The following is an 18,347-nucleotide window of genomic DNA, read 5'->3' as shown; positions in this document are numbered from 1 at the left end:
ATACAAACATGTACCAGTACGAGTTTAAAATGGAAAACAAACAGTGTTAAAGTTTCCCCATAAGGCATTGTGTCAAAGCAACACATTCATTGGAGTGCTGCAATGACGTCAGTCTCCCACTTGTATTGGTACATTTTATGCATATTATGTTTTGAGTGTTAAGTTCTTTTGTGATGAGTTTAGTGTTCTTTGTAAGATGAAACCGTGACCCCCAACACTTATATTGAATAATGGGCTTCATTGACCGCCATCATTATCGAGTAAATTACATCATAGCATCCTCTTTCATGTACCTAACTTGAAGGCTTTAAAAGTAAAGCAAAGTAAAGCCGTAATTGGGCAGCTTTTTTGACTTATTTGCGTGATCAAATATTCCATAACTATGTCGTTTATTTTTATATTTTGTTGTTTTTTTTTCAGGTTGCAAGACATAGGTGCGCAGTTCGTGTTTATAATTTTTTTGCTACGTCACGCTATTAGTGCTGCCAACACACATTAAGATATTTCAAACGTCCTCTATGTGTGTCAATATCATACTCTTTTGGGTTACAAATTTCCCCACTGAGTACAAATTTCCCCACTGAGGGACGAATAAAGGCATATCTTAATCTTATCTTCACCTTAATCCGGTTCTTGATGGGGAATGCCGAAAATCGCATGGTGAAAATGATCATACAGTACATCCGGTTGTTATTAAAAATCATTTTACTTTTGTTGATTGATGTCATCAACCCGCTGCCAATCTTGTTGATATTCTCCATTGTTCTTTCCAATCAGGGTGAAGCTGGTTTCCCTGGTCTTCCTGGCTGTAAAGGATCTCCTGGATCAGATGTGAGTGAATCATAAAATATTGATGAGATGGTCTTTATAGTTTCCGCATGAAGTCGTGACACTGGAATTATATTCTCAAAGGTCGTGTCTCTCAATAAAGACCAAGATTATAGAATGTAATCTGACAACTGAACAGCTATTCTTGATTTATTGTGAGCGTAACTGTGACTCACATGTACAGTCTTTCATTTTAGGTCAATTTAAATCAGTATTTTCCACTGAATAATATTTTTTAAAATTATTAATAATTATCTATAATTATTTAAATTTTTATTATTTTTTAATTATTTTTAATAATTAATAATAATGTAAATTTTACACAAATATAAAATCATGAATTTACAAGAAAAATGCCAGCATATCGCAAGAATGAAGTCCTAAATTTACAGCAATAAAGTTGTAAGTTTGCGACTTTATACTTGTAAATGTACGATTTTTTTCCAAGTCAGTGTTTGAAAAAAGTAGTAATATTACGAGAATAAAGTTGTAAATTTACATGATTAAAAAGTAGTAAACCTTTGAGATTATAGTTGCAAAATTACAAGAATAAACTCTTAAATTTACTAGAAAAAAGTCACCATATTACAAGAATGAAGTCCTAAATTTACGAGAATAAAGTTGCAAATTTACCAGTTTTTGCTTGTAAGTTTACGACTTTATTCTCGTAAGTGTATGAAAAAAGGTTGTAATATTACACGTATAAAGTCGTAAATTTACAAGATAAAAAGTACTACATTTATGAGAAGTCTTAAATTTACGAGAATAAAGTCGTAAATTTACATGTTTTTGTTATTATATATCATATATAACTTATATTATTATTATATTATTATAAATGTACGACTTTTTTCCTAATAAATGTAGGAAAAAATGTTGTAATATTACAAAAATAAAGTCGTAAATTTACGAGAATAAAGTCATAAATTTACAAGAAAAAACTATTATAAAAATAACATGCTCAACTCCAACAGTCACAAAAGGCCCCCCTTTTCATAGATGTCTCAGGAAAGTCCTTGTAACACAAAGTTACAAGTTTTTTCTCGTATATTTACAACTTTATTCTCTTGGACACCCCTGATATGTATCAGTAGTTCCAACATACTGTATACTACTTCATCACAATACATTAAAATATCCTTGAAGAACAACTCATTGATTGACTGTAGACTTTAGTCATTACTTCAATTATGGTGCGTTGAAGGACCACTGGACAGTACGAAATCTGAAAACTTGATGGAAAAACATGATCAGTGAAGGATAAAGACATACAGTAAATATGTTAAAAGTGGTACATGCTGTTGATTTTACCTGTATTATCACATATTTATACATTACTACCAAGTTAAAGTCAATTAGATATGTTTTTTTCAATTTGATATGTTTTTTTTTGTGGAAAAAAACGGCCTATTTTCTGAGAATTATTATTTTTTTGGACCAAAATCTGGGGATCCACTGTAATGTAATCAGAATTAAGACAAACATAATCAAGGCTAACGATGCCAGATCAAATTGACCAAAGCAAATACATCGACCATGTTACAGATTAATTTACAGATTAGCCATTAGCTCAATTTGTATGATTAGCGATGTCACCCTCTGACCAACATCAGGTCTGGAACTTGGAGGGCCCCTGGTTCTTTAATCACCGCTAGGACGTTTACATTCCTTGCTGTCAGATTGTTTAAATGAAACCATATAGTCGTGTGCTCAGCAGCCTCCGCGATTGAGCGTTGTGGTGGTTTCACTTGTCCAATCGTGTTTGTGTTTTGGGCTTGCAGGGCCTTCAGGGTGAATCTGGACCAAAGGGAGACCCTGGTCCTTATGGACCAAAAGGATCTAAAGTAAGATATTAAGATAAGACTGGGATGGATGACTGTTTTTAAATAAATGTTGTTGTGCTTTAACTGTTAAGTCACCTGGTTTTTATTCCAGGGAGATTCTGGAGCTGACGGAGAAGCAGGAAGGCCTGGAAACTACGGACCTTTGGGACTTCAGGTGAACTACCAAATGCAGAGGGAGAAAGGAGAGATTTTGAAGTCAAGTTCTGACATTATCATGTGTAACAGGGCGAGCGTGGCCCCCGTGGAGCTAACGGGGACAAAGGCGAGCGTGGTGATGATGTAAGTAATAAACCGTACGTGGTGAAAGCTATCTAATTTAACATAAAAATGATCAAAATGGCCTGTGCAAGTATTTTTGCCCACATTTGTCTGTTTGTTTGTGTTCAAAATTACTTGAAAAATAGCATTAGCATTTATTATTAGCATTACTAGCATGCTAATATTAGCATACAAGTATTTTAAGCTATTTTATGTGTAGACACGTATATAAACACTTGGCACTATCATGCTAGGTGTTAGCATGCTAATGTTGGAATGTTGTCACTGCTAGCATGCTAACATTAAAATAGCATTTCTAGCCTTTTTCATAGGTAAACTGATCCAGACCATTCCAACGTCAAACATATATAAACACTATTATGCTTAGGTGTTAGCATGCTAACGTCAGCATGTTAGCATTACTAGCATGCTAACATTTGCATACAATCATTTTAAGCTATTTTCATGTGTAGACACGTATATAAACACTTGGCACTATCATGCTAGGTGTTAGCATGCTAATGTTGGAATGTTATCACTGCTAGCATGCTAACATTAGCATAGCAGCATTTTTAGCTGTTTTTCATTGGTAGACTATTAAAGAAACACTTAGCACTTATCATGGTATGATGTATGCATCTATGGCGCCATGAAGCCAAGAAACCTGCGCTGTCCAAGTTCTTGTCTAGTTCTCATTGTACTTGTGTGTTTCAGGGTTCACCTGGACCAGACGGACCTCGTGGCGAAATAGTAAATAATATTAACGTCATTTTATTTATTTTGGACCATCGGCGAAGAATCTGAGCATGTCTGATCATATCTTGTAGGGATCAGTCGGAGAGAAGGGAGAGCAAGGTTCCCGTGGAAACCGAGGGCCGAGAGGAGAGCCAGTAAGTAACGATGAGGAAGGGGAAGAAGAGCAACATTTTATTAGTCCCATTTTGCGCTTTTTACACTGCTGCAACTGAATAGAATACATACACTCAGGCCAGGAGTACACAGCTGAACGGACACGCGCCATAAAACAGATGTCTGTGTGGGAAGCTGAACAAATGAGCGGACCCAATAACAAGGGCTTTAATGCCTTGCTTAAGGGTCAGGAAGTGAACCGACCCGGCAATGATTCCTAACGATATTGTTGACCAGTGACCAAAACAGTGTGTAGGAGGCATTACTAGCAGGCTAGCGACTAGCTTCACCACACACTTGTTTACAACTTTATTCTTTTCAATTTACAGCTGGCCCTTTTATAGTAAATACGTTTTTTTACATAATCAGAGCTCTGCAGACATGAAATAACACCCCTATAGTCACTTTTACTCTCCTATTATTCTTTATGTACACCACATTGCAGACGAGACGGCCATCGCTAGCATAGCAAGCTACTTACAACAAACTTAAGAAAGTCTTTCAAACCTCATGGGGAAAAAATGCGCCAAAATTTCACCACTTCCACACAAAATGGGAGGAGAACTTTTTTGACTCTATCATGTCGAACACACCATAGCTGACTCCATGCACAACATTACTGACACTTAGTGACCAGAATACTACATATAACTGGTCTTTATATTAATAATTTAGACTAATAATAGTCCATAGTCGCAATCGCAAAAGAAAGGCTGCTCTTTAATACAGTTAAGAAGCCAGCATTTCAAGAAATGCTGCAAAGGTTTTGCATAATTATGATATATTATTATTTATTAGTGGAGTGGTTAGCATGCAGGCCTCACAGCTAGGAGACCCGAGTTGTCATATCTGTGTGGAGTTTGCATGCGTGGGTTTTCTCCGGGTACTCCGGTTTCCTCCCACATTCCAAAAAAACATGTTAGGTTAATTGGTGACTCCAAATTGTCCATAAGTATGAATGTGACTGTGAATGGTTGTTTGTCTATATGTGCCCTGTGATTGGGTGTACCCCGCCTCTCGCCTGAAGACAGCTGGGATAGGCTCCAGCAACCCCCCCAATGAGGATAAGTGGTAGAAAATGAATGAATTAATGAATGAATGTACTGTACATATAGGAATGGAATATTTTCCCTCAGTTCAGAATGGCGTATCTTCCCTGTGCTCATTGCTAGCAGAAGGAAAATATTCCATTCCGACAGTTAAGTGCACGTGAGTAAGTACAATGCCTTTGTTGTGTTTCTCACCGTATTTTTCCATTAGTCGTATGTAAGTGTTGTGCAACTTTAAGTTGTGCTATGTAAGAACAGGGAAGGTGTAGCTTACAGAGGCAAATCTGTTTAGCATGTTAGGGCATTTAGATCAACAATACTATCTGCCCCAATGGCTGGACAGGACTCAAATAAAAAATAAGTTGTGCTATGTGAGTGTGACAATTACTTTTTTTAAATGTTGATTTAAAATTAGCTGCGTGCCGTCAGCCAATCGTGACATATCAAAAATTTAGCAACTCAAGAAGCCTTTTATCTGAAAGACGTCTAGTGTGTGGACACAGCTTCTTGTTCTATGGTCATTATCATACTTTTTCCCCTTTTCCCTCACTGGCATCACAAAAAGCCAAACAAAGGAACCGTTGTTTGATTATGTAGCACTTGAAAGCGTATTTTTTCCCCAAATTTTGCTTGAATTCACATCAGATGTGCCTGCATGTGGTGTTTCACTTTTTTTTTTTTTTTCCTTGCCAGGGGGAGCCAGGACCCCGCGGAGAACAAGGGAGAGAGGGCTCAACTGGCCCCAACGGAGACCCTGTGAGACATGCCCCCCCACTTGAATACAATCATGCATGCACACAGAAGCCATACAGTCATACATTGTTGTTTAATCCATACGCCATAAAACACCCACTTTTCACTTCAACGGCTTTTTATTTCCAGTTAGCGAGCGAACCAATGCGTACGTACATCCAAGTTTCACACTGAGAAAGGGAGTACACGGGGATGGGGAACAGTGTTGAACCTGGCTGGGGCCCCAGAGTGCATCCCGCTCATGCGTATGCTTTCTCCTCCCAATTCCAAGTCTTTCAACTCCTCCCGGGAACATCCGTACTCACTCTTTCCTTTCTGACTCAGTTCTTCTCTCCATCTCCTCCAGCCAAAGCCTCAGTATGGTTCCTCCTTAACAAGGCACCAGGCAGTGTATCAAAAATAATGCACTACACAGCTTGCTTGCGGTACGGTAGCCTCCGTGATGTCACAACTTTCAATGTCTCCTTTGTGCTGTTCTTTTTTTTTGGCCCTACTCATCAGAACTGAAGGAGGAGTAAAGAAGTTAAAAGGAGAGCAAACATGGAATAACTGACAAGCAGGGGCCACCCTTGTATTCTCCTATTTTAAGGAAGTACGCTCCAAATGCAGTACCCCAAGTATTGTGCAAATTTGTTGCAGTTTGTGCTGTTTCTCTAGCACAAGGGTGTCCAATAGGGCTGAAGATGATGTTTTTTTAATGTTTTGTAATGCAGCACATGTAGATGTATATTTCAACACACAAACTGCAGCTCAGCTTTCTGATATAGATGAAAAGCATATTATTAATATCAACTTTTGCGTCTTTTTTCCTAATTTTTTCTGGGGTGTCTTTCTCCAAATTTCTTCAAACAAAGTTTATTCAATGGGAAAAAATGCTACTTTTTCCCCAACCTAATTTTCTGAAAATGACAACTTTATTTTGCTTGTTTCTTATAATATTCCGACTTAAAAAATAACTTGTTTTTTCTTTAAAATTTCAACTCTATGCTAGTAAAATTTTTCCTCATAATATGGTTTTTTGTTTTGCCTAAAATTTTGACTTTTTCTCATTACATTTTTTCTGTTTTTTTTTTTTTTTACATTTTACTAGTACTTTAGTTTTTTTATGGGAAAAATTACCACTTTTTCCCAACCTAATTTTCTGAAAATGACAACTTTATTTTGCTTGTTTCTTATAATATTCCAACTTTAAAAATAACTTGTTTTTTCTCTAAAACTTCAACTCTATGCTAGTAATTTTTTTCCTCATAATATGGTTTGTTCTGCCAAAAATTTTGACTTTTTTCTCATTACATTTTTTTTGTTGTTTTTTTTTTACATATTACTAGTACTTTAGTTTTTTTATGGGAAAAAATACCACTTTTTTCCCAACCTAATTTTCTGAAAATGACAACTTTATTTTGCTTGTTTCTTATAATATTCCAACTTTAAAAATAGCTTGTTTTTTCTTTAAAATTTCAACTCTATGCTAGTAAAATTTTTCCTCATAATATGGTTTGTTTGTTTTGCCTAAAATTTTGACTTTTTCTCATTACATTTTTGTTTCTTTTTTTTTTTACATATTACTAGTACTGTAGTCTTTTTATGAATAATAATATGCCAATAATATTCACATATTATTTTCTGATAGCATTATAAATTTAGTTAGTTTTTGGGCTTTTTTTTTTTTGTTAAATTATATTTTTCGATTGTACAGAGGGCCACAAGTCACCCCCGGGCCGCATTTTGGACACCGCTGCTCTAGTAGAATACATTCAGAAAATACACCAAAAAAGGAACATTTAAAAATTGACTGTAACACTCGACAATGGCGAAAATCGTGAAAATCTCCTCCAATTTCAGATCAGCATTGGCCATAAAAGTGAGCATTGTAATTATTTGATTATATTCCCTCCCCTTCTCTCTTCAATTGCCATTCTTTAATCACGACACAAACCCCCATGATGATCAATGAATCAGAGTCACGGTAGAGTCTCACAGCAACAATGTTGCATTCAAGGACCGCTATACAAACTGCAAAAACTCAATGCTTGACAAAAAAGCATAATCAGTGAAGCATAAAGACATAAACATGTAAAAATTGTGTGTGTGGGGGGGGGGGGGGGGGTGTTGCGCAGTGATATGTACATGCTGTAAATTTAGATTTAAAGTCAGTGTATTTGCGCGGTATGCTAATCCCTTTTGATGTGAAGGGTGCAGGTTCAACTCCTGGTCACCCAATTCCCGACACCCAACCATCGGAGCTCTCCGGCGCCGCTCCCTAGCCTGGATAAATGGGAGGGTTGCGTCAGGCGTAAAAAATAAACCCAACAAATCACTACTCCTCATGGGAGCAGCCAAGAGACAACTACTACTACTGTACTCGTACTACTGCATACAGTAAGGGAGTAATATGTACCTCAGAGCCATTTCACCTAAAATAAACCCCTAATACTTACACATTAGTGTATTTAATGACGATTCCAAGGGTTTTCTCCTATGTTAGACAGATTAAATGTCGTTTACACTTGATTTATAATAACTACAGTTATGAGCATTACAGGTTTAATTACTACCTCCATTCATGAGGGAATTTCTATGACTAGAAATATATTCTGTACACAAAAATGAGTCACGATGTAGACCGAATTCTCCATGCAGTGGCTGGACCCAGCTGTTGTTGACATCGCTCCAAAGGCAATAAATAAACGGAAGTTCTTGGAAACTTTTTTTTTTTTACCCAGATAGTCATGGTACACCATTGCATTAATTTTATTTCTGTAATTTCTTATTTCTGTATTTGAACAACTCCTGATTCATTCACTCATAGATGATAAAATAGTTCATATGTTATTCGAACCCATAATTTCATAATAAATACACAATTGATCCACTAAAGACAAGACTTACTCACCTCGCTGCATGTAGAGTAAAACATTGCTACAGAAATACACAATACACAAAAATTCAGGAAATATGTGACTGCTTGTGGTTGTAATAGTGCTGATGTTCTGCAGGGCGAGCCCGGCAGGGCCGGTTCCCCTGGATACAGAGGAGATGAAGGCCCACCTGGACCAGAGGTCAGTATCCCAGCACACGCACAAATTCCCGGCATGCATTTATTTCTTTACATCATTTATTTTGTCTAAGAATTTGCTATGCCCTTCTAGAAAAAGGATGGAATATGTACTGTACAGGGCTGCATGGTGGTCGAGTGGTTAGCGCGCAGACCTCACAGCTAGGCGACCAGGGTTCAATTCCGCCATCGGCCATCTCTGTGTGGAGTTTGCATCTTTTCCCAATGCATGCGTGGGTTTTCTCCGGGTACTCCGGTTTCCTCCCACATTCCAAAAACATGCCAGGTTAATTAGCAACTCCAAATTGTCCATAGGTATGAATGTGAGTGTGAATGGTTGTTTGTCTATATGTGCCCTGTGATTGGCTGGCCACCAGTCCAGGGTGTACCCCGCCTCTCGTCCGAAGACAGCTGGGATAGGCTCCAGCACCCCCGCGACCCTCATGAGGATAAGCGGTAGAAAATGAATGAATGAATGAATGTACTGTACATATAGGAATGGAATATTTTCCCTCAGTTAGGAATGGCGTATCTTCCCTGTGCTAGTTGCTGGCAGAAGGAAAATATTCCATTCCGACAGTTAAGTGCACGTTAGTAAGTACAATCCATTTGTTGTGTTTCTCACCATATTTTTCCAGTCGTATGTAAGTGTTGTGCAACTTTAAGTTGTGCTATGTAAGAACAGGGAAGGTGTAGCTTACACCTTTCCTGGCAGAGCAAATCTGTTTAGCATGTAAGGGCATTTAGATCAACAATACTATCTGCCCCAATGGCTGGACAGGACTAAAAAAAAAATAGTTGTGCTATGTGAGTGTGACAATTATTTTAATTATTTTTAAAAATTAGCTGCGTGCTGCCAGCCAATCATGACATAAATCGGGGGACTCCACACCAAAAATTTAGCAACTCAAGAAGCCTTTTATCCGAAAGACGTCTTCTTGATTTAACAGATTTACGGAATACCTTTGGTGTTGATACTATCGATGTTTGGAAACTACATACTACAAATACCGCAGGATAGGATGAGTTTCTCACCATATTTTTCCATCAGTTGTATGTAAGTGTTGTGCAACTTTAAGTTTAAACTTACTTTAAATTAACTTTAAATGTCAATTATAAATTTAAATAAAAAATCGGTGGACTCCACACCAAAAATGTTGCAACTCAAGAAGCCTTTTATCCGAAAGACGTCTAGTCTTCTTGATTTAACAGATTTGCGCATTACCTTTGGTATTAATACTATTGATGTTTGGAAACTACATACTACAAATACTACAGGATAGGATGATAAGATGAGTCGTATGTAAGTGTTGTGCAACTTTAAGTTTAAACTAACTTTAAATGTCAATTATAAATTGAAATTAAAAATTGGGGCACTCCCAAAAAAAAAAAAGTTATGTGCTATGTGAGTGTGACAATATATTTTTTTAAAATGTCAATAAAAATTTTTAATAAAAAATCGAGGGACTCCACACCAAAAATTTTGCAACTCAAGAAGCCTTTTATCCGAAAAACGTCTAGTCTTCTTGATTTAACAGATTTACGGATTACCTTTGGTGTTGATACTATCAATATTTGGAAACTACATACTACAAATACTACAGGATAGGCCTCAATGTGTACAATATTGTGGTATTGTGGCATAATCTACTGTGTCAGTTATATGAGCCTGCTATGGTATTATCTGTTTTATAGATGCTGCCACACACTCACAGAAACATCATTTCGAACATCCAAATGTTTTCAATAAGAACGTCACTTCATGTGTCATGTGTTTCCAATCTGGTCTTTCCTTGCATATCCCAGGGACCCAAAGGACCGAGAGGAATCAAAGGGGCTGCCGGAGACAGGGGCCCGATTGGAGGCCGGGTAAGAGAGGAAGACAGACTTAAAAAATGTTTACATATGAATCTAATTTTGTTTTTAAATCATCTTCAGGGAGTAGATGGTGTCGCAGGAAATGGTACTGTGGGATGTCCGGGCTTCCAGGTGTGTCCTTGACATCATTTGTAGTGTCGCTGAATGTATGTTTAGGAACATTATTGTCTTTTTTTTAGGGATATCCCGGACCCCGTGGAGACTCTGGCGAGCCTGTAAGTATCAAGAAAATTAATAAAAGCTAATTTATAACATCCGAATTGTTCCAAATCTTTATTTTGTGTTCTCACTTGCGACATTTTCACTTGACTTCAGGGTGGCAAGGGAACCCCTGGACCTAAAGGAGACGACGGAGAGCCCGGCGACCCGGGTCCTGATGTGAGTCTGATATTTGCTTGTTCACCCTCATCTTGTCTCGGATTGCGTTATAACACAGGATATGAGTCACATGATGTCTTCCATATGGTTCATTTATACATGTCATGATTTATTGGATTATTATTATTATTTATAGAATCATACTTAACGTCTTTTCATGTGCTGCGACTGGAGCACAAACGATCTAGTGTTTCTTGTCCATCCATCTTGTTCGCACACTCTCCTTCTGGCCTCCAGATGGAAATAATTTATTATGTAGATCTGAACACTTTCTGTGTGTGTGTGTGTGTGTGTGTCGTTTGGGAAGAAGACTTTGAGCTGATGCAGCTGTGTATATGTCGTTGTCAAGGTTACCAGGAAATGAGTATGGAGGATGAAGGGGACGACATTGCTCTTTATGTGTGTGTGTGTGTGTGTGACACAATTTAACCCCCAGTTCAACTTTCTGATGTTTACATTTAAATTACTGCATTTCCAAGGTTGGTGTTTTATGATGTAAACATTTCTGCACATTGTAACTTTTCTCGCCGCCGTGCATCAGATCTAACTTGTCCTTTAGAGACACACACACACACACACACCATATTTGGATATAATGTTTAGGATGAGTTAATATCATCTTGCCATCTGGCACGTGGGTCGTTGATTCATGATATTAGATTTTATCACATACAGTAAACCTCGGATATATCGGACTCGGATATATCGGAAATTCGCTCACAACGGACAGATTAAAAAAGAACCGAGTTTTCTGTAATGCATTTCCAATAAAAATTCATTGCATATATCGGATTTTTTATAACGGATTTCGCCTATTTCGGACAAAATCTCCAGTCCCGTTCCAATGCATTTCCATTAAATTTCCCTCGTATATATCGGATGGCCGCATTGTTATGCTAATCTTGTTGATGTCACTGGCTATTGTCTTTCTCCTGGCTCCAGATTTAGGACAAATATAAAAGTGAGTGACGTCAATAATACTAGCACAGCAGTGAATGAGATCTTAACCTCACTATTGGAAATAACGTAGGCCTGACGGGCGTAACAGGGCCTAGCTTAATTAACAATTTGTTATGCTCAGAGTCCAATAAAGTTAAATTCTCATTACCTTACGTCTCTTTTCATTGCCCAGTCCAGGTACATTGGAAACATAGTCAAGGAAGTGCCTTTTTATAACGGATAAAATCCGATTTACGCATATACCAGATATAAATCCGATATATGCGTAAAACGGACATTTTCCGGTATACGCATATAACGGATTTCGCTTATATCGGACAAAACCAGTGGGAACAATTGAATCCGATATATCCGAGGTTTACTGTACTACAGTATTATTTGTCCCTGTACCCTAGAAACCGCCCATGAATGATACGGGAAAAGGCCGAAATGATACTGTGTCAAAGCCCAGGGGCAGTGATACTGATAAAATGTAGAGTTTAACCAATGTCCAGTATCAGCCCCCGTAGCTGTCCACTCAGAGCGCGCTGCTCTGGTATCGTGCCCGTGAAACAACCAATCAGAGAACAGCGCACAAGCGTGAACACACAGCGTTTGTTTTGTCACTGTAATTATAGGTTATCACATGGTTTGTCTGGTATCAGGCCAGGTATCATTCCCCCAAGTGTACTGACACGCGGGGGCATGATACCGGGCCTGATACCAGACAAACCATGTGATGATTTTATTATCACATACTATTTAATCATGAGCTTATTATCATGTACTATTTAATCAAAAGACCATTTTGTTTCCAGAAAATGTTCAGTTTATTACATGTATTATATCTAAACAGTGTAAACACAATATTTCAACAATAATATTTTATCAACAGTCTTATCTTATCAATGTCTGACAATTAAAAGTTCCATTAATCAAGTTTGGGTTTTTTGGTGACTGGAGAAGCACTAAGCACTAGTGTGCTGTTCTCTGATTGGTTGTTTCACGGGCACGATACCAGAGCAGCGCACTCTGATTGGACAGCTACGGGGGCTGATACTGGACATGGTTAAACTCTATATCTTATCAGTATCACTGCCCTGGGCTTTGACACAGTATCATTCATGGGCGGTTTCTAGGGAACAGGGCCAATTAATACTGTAGTACGTGATAACTATAAATATTCCGAGTGCTTCTCCAGTCACCAAAAAAACCAAACTTGATTAATGGAACTTAAATTGTCAGACATTGATAAGATAAAACTGTTGATAAAAATATTATTGTTGAAATATTTTTGCATATTATTATGTTTATACTGTTTAGATATAAGTGTGCTGCGTGCTGACACTTGGGGGCATGATACCTGGCCTGATACCAGACAAACCATGTGATAACCTATTAATATCATTTATATTTAATTACCCACCCGTTGGTGTGGGCTCCTCCTTCAAGACAGACTAAAAAACACCATAAATAAATCTGATTGGTGGGTATTAAAATTGCTATTGAATATTAATTATCCATTAATGTTGCATGAAAAACACTGTCATAGTAGGTGTGCGATTACCTGGATGGAGACATATTGATTAACTTTGTCAAACAATCCAGTATTCCAAATCTTGCAGCCTATAATGACCTCATTTGTCAAAACACATAATGCTAGCTTGTGTCTCACTTAGACTCAAAACAGATGAATAGCATTCCGCTATCTTTTTTTTCATTCATTTGTATCTGAACCCGTCACTAAAACATCAGCAAATATGACAAATACCATTCAGTCATCATTTCTAGCTGAAACAGTACCAGAAGGGACAAAATAGGACAGTTCTAGCCATGTATCACAAACTAGTGCTGTCCTATCTAGTCATTTAGCATGACCCGATGAAGCCTGCTCAGTTCAGGGGTAAAACTTGTTTTAAAAGCCACGTGGCTGGCATTACCGTCTCCATCATGTGTCCAGATACAGATACAGTATACTCTGCTGGTGTGGATTTCCAAACTGCTCCCAAGGTAGACAGAAAGCAGATTTGATTTAGTGTGATGATTTGCAACTTGACAGTGCCAACACTGCATTTTTTTTCTGTCTGACGTGTCGGGCTGCTGTTGAGTATTTATGATCAAAATGAATGTGGAGCATCTGTGTAGCGTCTCCCTTTTTTTTGTATTTCTTATTAGCAAACCAAGCAGTTAAGTCTCAAATCCCTTTTGAAGTAATAGACACCAAGAATGTGTGGGAACATCATTGTCTTAAATTGATTTAAGCTCCCTAGTCTTCACACTTCCTCACCCTTGGCTGTCATTTGAGTGAAATCAGCATTTGCACAGACTGTCTTTATCTGCAGCTGCATTCTTAGGACAGATGCTTGGCCCCAGACAGCCAGACCTGACCCGGCTTTCAGGGGGAAAAAGTGACATCATCTGTTGAAAAGTTTTTGTATATTGTATTTTCTGGAGTATAAGTCGCACAAGGCCAAAAATGCATAATTAAGTCGAAAAAAACATACATAAGTCGCACAAGGCCAAAAATGCATAATTAGGTAGAAGAAAAACATGCATAAGTCGCACTGGAGTATAAATCGCACAAGGCCAAAAATGCATAATTAGGTAGAAAAAAACATACATAAGTCGCACTGGAATATAAGTCGCACAAGGCCAAACATGCATAATTAGGTAGAAAAAAAACATACATAAGTCGTACTGGAGTATAAGTCGCACAAGGCTAAAAATGCATAATTAGGTAGAAAAAAACATACATAAGTTGCACCTGAGTATAAGTCGCACAAGGCCAAAAATGCATAATTAGGTAGAAAAAAACATACATAAGTCGCACTGGAGTAAAAGTAGCACAAGGCCAAAAATGCATAATTAGGTAGAAAAAAACATACATAAGTCGCACTGGAGTATAAGTTGCACAAGGCCAAAAATGTATAATTAGGTAGAAAAAAACCATATATAAGTCACACTGGAGTATAAGTCGCACAAGGCCAAAAATACATAATTTGGAGAAAAAAAACATACATAAGTCGCACCTGAATATAAGTCGCACAAGGCCAAAAATGCATAATTAGGTAGAAAAAAAACATATATAAGTCACACTGGAGTATAAGTCGCACAAGGCCAAAAATGCTTAATTAGGTAGAAAAAAACATACATAAGTCGCACAAGGCCAAAAATACATAATTAGGTAGAAAAAAAACATATATAAGTCGCACCTGAGTATAAGTCGCACAAGGCCCAAAATACATAATTAGAGAAATAAACATACATAAGTCGTACCTGAATATAAGTCGCACAAGGCCAAAAATGCATAATTAGGTAGAAAGGCCCAAAATACACAATTAGGTAGAAAAAAAACAGGTATAAGTCGCACAAGGCCAAAAATGCATAATTAGTTATAAAAAAAAACATACATAAGTCGCACCTGAGTATAAGTCGCACAAGGCCAAAAATACATAATTAGGTAGAAAAAAACATACATAAGTCGCACAAGGCCAAAAATACATAATTAGGTAGAAAAAAAACATATATAAGTCGCACCTGAGTATAAATCGCACAAGGCCCAAAATACATAATTAGAGAAATAAACATACATAAGTCGTACCTGAATATAAGTCGCACAAGGCCAAAAATGCATAATTAGGTAGAAAGGCCAAAAATGCATAATTAGGTAGAAAAAAAACATCCATAAGTCGCACAAGGCCAAAAATACATAATTAGGTAGAAAAAAAAACATACATAAGTCGCACTGGAGTATAAGTCGGACAAGGCCAAAAATACATAATTAGGTAGAAAAAAAACATATATAAGTCGCACTGGAGTACAAGTCGTACAAGGCCAAAAATTAGGTAGAAAAAAAACCCTACATAAATCTAAAAAAAAATAACCAAATAAGGGCAATAGCAAGTAACCCTGATCATTGCCTCCTTTTATCTTAGTAGTGGTCATGTGTCAGTGAAGAATGCCAATATGGCAAAAATTTAGTTGCATGTCGGACATTGAGTAATGTTCTCCACGGCATTCATAAGTGGACAAGCATCAACAGGACCGACTTCTATGCACAGAATTCACCTGAAGCAACACGATCATAGACCATGACTTGTTTGTGTCCTGCCACAACACACCCTGGAAACATCCAACTCTAAAACATTTTTTTTTCTCCATGCGATTTCAAAGTGGTGTGGGCATATTATTTTCTTCATATTTATTTATGTTATTGATAAAACTGCCAAGTGTGATGAAGTAAAGAGTTATCCTCCCCAATATAGACACCTGGAGGCTTCATATCAGGGAGACTTAAAACATTCTACTAAGGTTGACCATATACTATCCACTACTCATTCATTTTTTTTAATATGATTTTTACTGATCCTTCCTGGCACACAGAATATTTTGTTCTAAGCTATATGAACCAAAAGAAAGGTTAGACTCCCGTCTTTCATCAGGAAAAAAAAGCTTATTTGTACCTTTTTTCGTTCTTTAGTAATCAACAGTTGAACATAGGTAAGTTTCAGGAAAATATCAGTACCTGACTAAAAAAGGGAAAAAAAACATTTCAAGCATAACTTTCATTTGGACACTTGGACAGCTCAATTACAGTATCTAAACAACAAGTATACCACAACATTAACAACAATAACAAAAAGGTTGTTTTACATAAAAATAACATGAACTATTTACTATTTGAACTGAACATTTAGGATTCACCTTTTAAGCTGATGCCTGGAGAAAATATGGACAAGTATGAACATGAGAGCAGGGTTGGACCATGTTGTCAAACGGACGGGTGCTTATTTGCTCCACATCTTTTTTGACAGGAAAATGACACCTCTTTTACACCCACACACTGATTAGTCTTGGCATCTACACACTTGACCCTCCACAAAACATCCTAGATGGATGTGTATTTATACTCTGTCCTATAGAAGCTCATTTATGTTTGTTTTGTTGTTGTTTTACAGAACAATCAACCAGGGCCTCCAGGATCAAAAGGAGCCAAAGGTCACAGAGGACCCGAGGGAAGATCGGTAAGAATGCCAAAAAGCCAGAATTCATGTTTGCATGTTGAGGCATTGGACGGCCTGTTGTCCACATAAGTTGTCACACTCATACAGGAAGCACTTATTTTTTGTGTATATATAAAAGCAAAAGGATACTATAGGCGCACAGTATAGCTACCTGTGTTTATATGCAGTATAATGTACATACAGTATATGAGCTTGTGTAAACAAACCAAGCACAAATACAACAGTTTGTTACTCTAGCCGTGTTGCATGCTAACCCAGCGGGCGAATGCAAACCAAGGAAAAATGAGAGTAAAAATTTTGGATGCTAACCGGGGCGGATGTTAACCAAGACACCACTGTTTTTGAAAAAATACATATGAAAAAATAATTTGAGATTTTAAACCTCACAGTCATTTGTGAAATCCCACTGAATATTCTGAAAAATAAATTAATGGAATAATTACAAAAATTATGTTAAAGAAAATAAACTTAAAGGGTTAGGGTTTGCTTAAATATGTTATATATTGTTTGTGATTATATTCTACTTTGTTCCATTTTTGAAATCCAACAGTAAATAACCAAAATTACATTTATAGCGCCAGCTCTCGATCTCATTTCCGAAAGTGACGGCACCAGAGTACTATCACTCAGGTACACAAACAAGACAGAGGATGTTTACAGTGATTGTAGTGAAGACATTATGTAAACAAGACATTACTTGCTCTCTTCAGTGGTCATTCTTCCTTGTTGTGTGTAACGGCTCAATAGCATCGCTTTTCAAAATGGTTTCATACTGAAAAAGTAACTTACAGTATCACTTGGATACTGTGAACATCCAGCAGCAACACGACATTTTGGTATAAGTCAATGATCTACCTCGAGGAACGTTTGTTTACGCCACTTTAGCTGAGCGGTGTCATTGAGCAATGTAGAACATCATTACAAATGATATTATTATATAATCAATCACATAATTTTCACATAACAAGCTAAATATTCATGCAAACATTTTCAGTCAGTGACATCCAAGCACAGTTGAAATCTTTAAGTCATTAGCATACCACCGGAAAAAAAGTAACTTATAGTATCACTTGGATATTGTGAACATCCAGCAGCAACACAACATTTTGGTATACGTCAATGAGCTACCTCGAGGAGCGTTTGTTTACACCGTTTTAGCTGAGCGGTGTCGTTGAACAATGTAGAACATCATTACAAAGTATATTATTATTACATAAATAATCATATATTTTTTTACGTCATAAAAAAAAGCAAAATATTCATGCAAACATTTTCAGTCAGTGACATCCAAGGACAGTTGAAATCTTTAAGTCATTAGCATACCACCGGAAAAAAAGTAACTTATAGTATCACTTGGATACTGTGAACATCCAGCAGCAACACGACATTTTGGTATAATTCAATGATCTATCTTGAGGAGCGTTTGTTTACG

The 18,347-nt window shown here is 37.1% G+C and overlaps 1 protein-coding gene across 1 annotated transcript in view; it reads left to right on the top strand.

Moving 5' to 3' along the window:
• col6a1 (collagen, type VI, alpha 1) overlaps positions 1-18,347 on the top strand; it is a 36,327-nt gene that overhangs the window by 7,026 nt on the left and 10,954 nt on the right. The window contains exons 14-26 of the mRNA XM_058067539.1: positions 778-831; positions 2,610-2,672; positions 2,764-2,826; positions 2,898-2,951; positions 3,645-3,680; positions 3,758-3,820; positions 5,582-5,644; positions 8,638-8,700; positions 10,503-10,565; positions 10,635-10,685; positions 10,754-10,789; positions 10,890-10,952; positions 16,850-16,915. Of these exons, the coding sequence (XP_057923522.1) occupies positions 778-831; positions 2,610-2,672; positions 2,764-2,826; positions 2,898-2,951; positions 3,645-3,680; positions 3,758-3,820; positions 5,582-5,644; positions 8,638-8,700; positions 10,503-10,565; positions 10,635-10,685; positions 10,754-10,789; positions 10,890-10,952; positions 16,850-16,915 (738 nt within the window). The remainder of the gene's footprint in view (positions 1-777; positions 832-2,609; positions 2,673-2,763; positions 2,827-2,897; positions 2,952-3,644; positions 3,681-3,757; positions 3,821-5,581; positions 5,645-8,637; positions 8,701-10,502; positions 10,566-10,634; positions 10,686-10,753; positions 10,790-10,889; positions 10,953-16,849; positions 16,916-18,347) is intronic.

Source organism: Doryrhamphus excisus, chromosome 3, assembly GCF_030265055.1.
Source record: "Doryrhamphus excisus isolate RoL2022-K1 chromosome 3, RoL_Dexc_1.0, whole genome shotgun sequence".
Taxonomy (NCBI): Eukaryota; Metazoa; Chordata; class Actinopteri; order Syngnathiformes; family Syngnathidae; genus Doryrhamphus; species Doryrhamphus excisus.
Note: the sequence above shows the minus strand (reverse complement) of the source record. Positions and strands in the feature narration are given on the sequence as shown.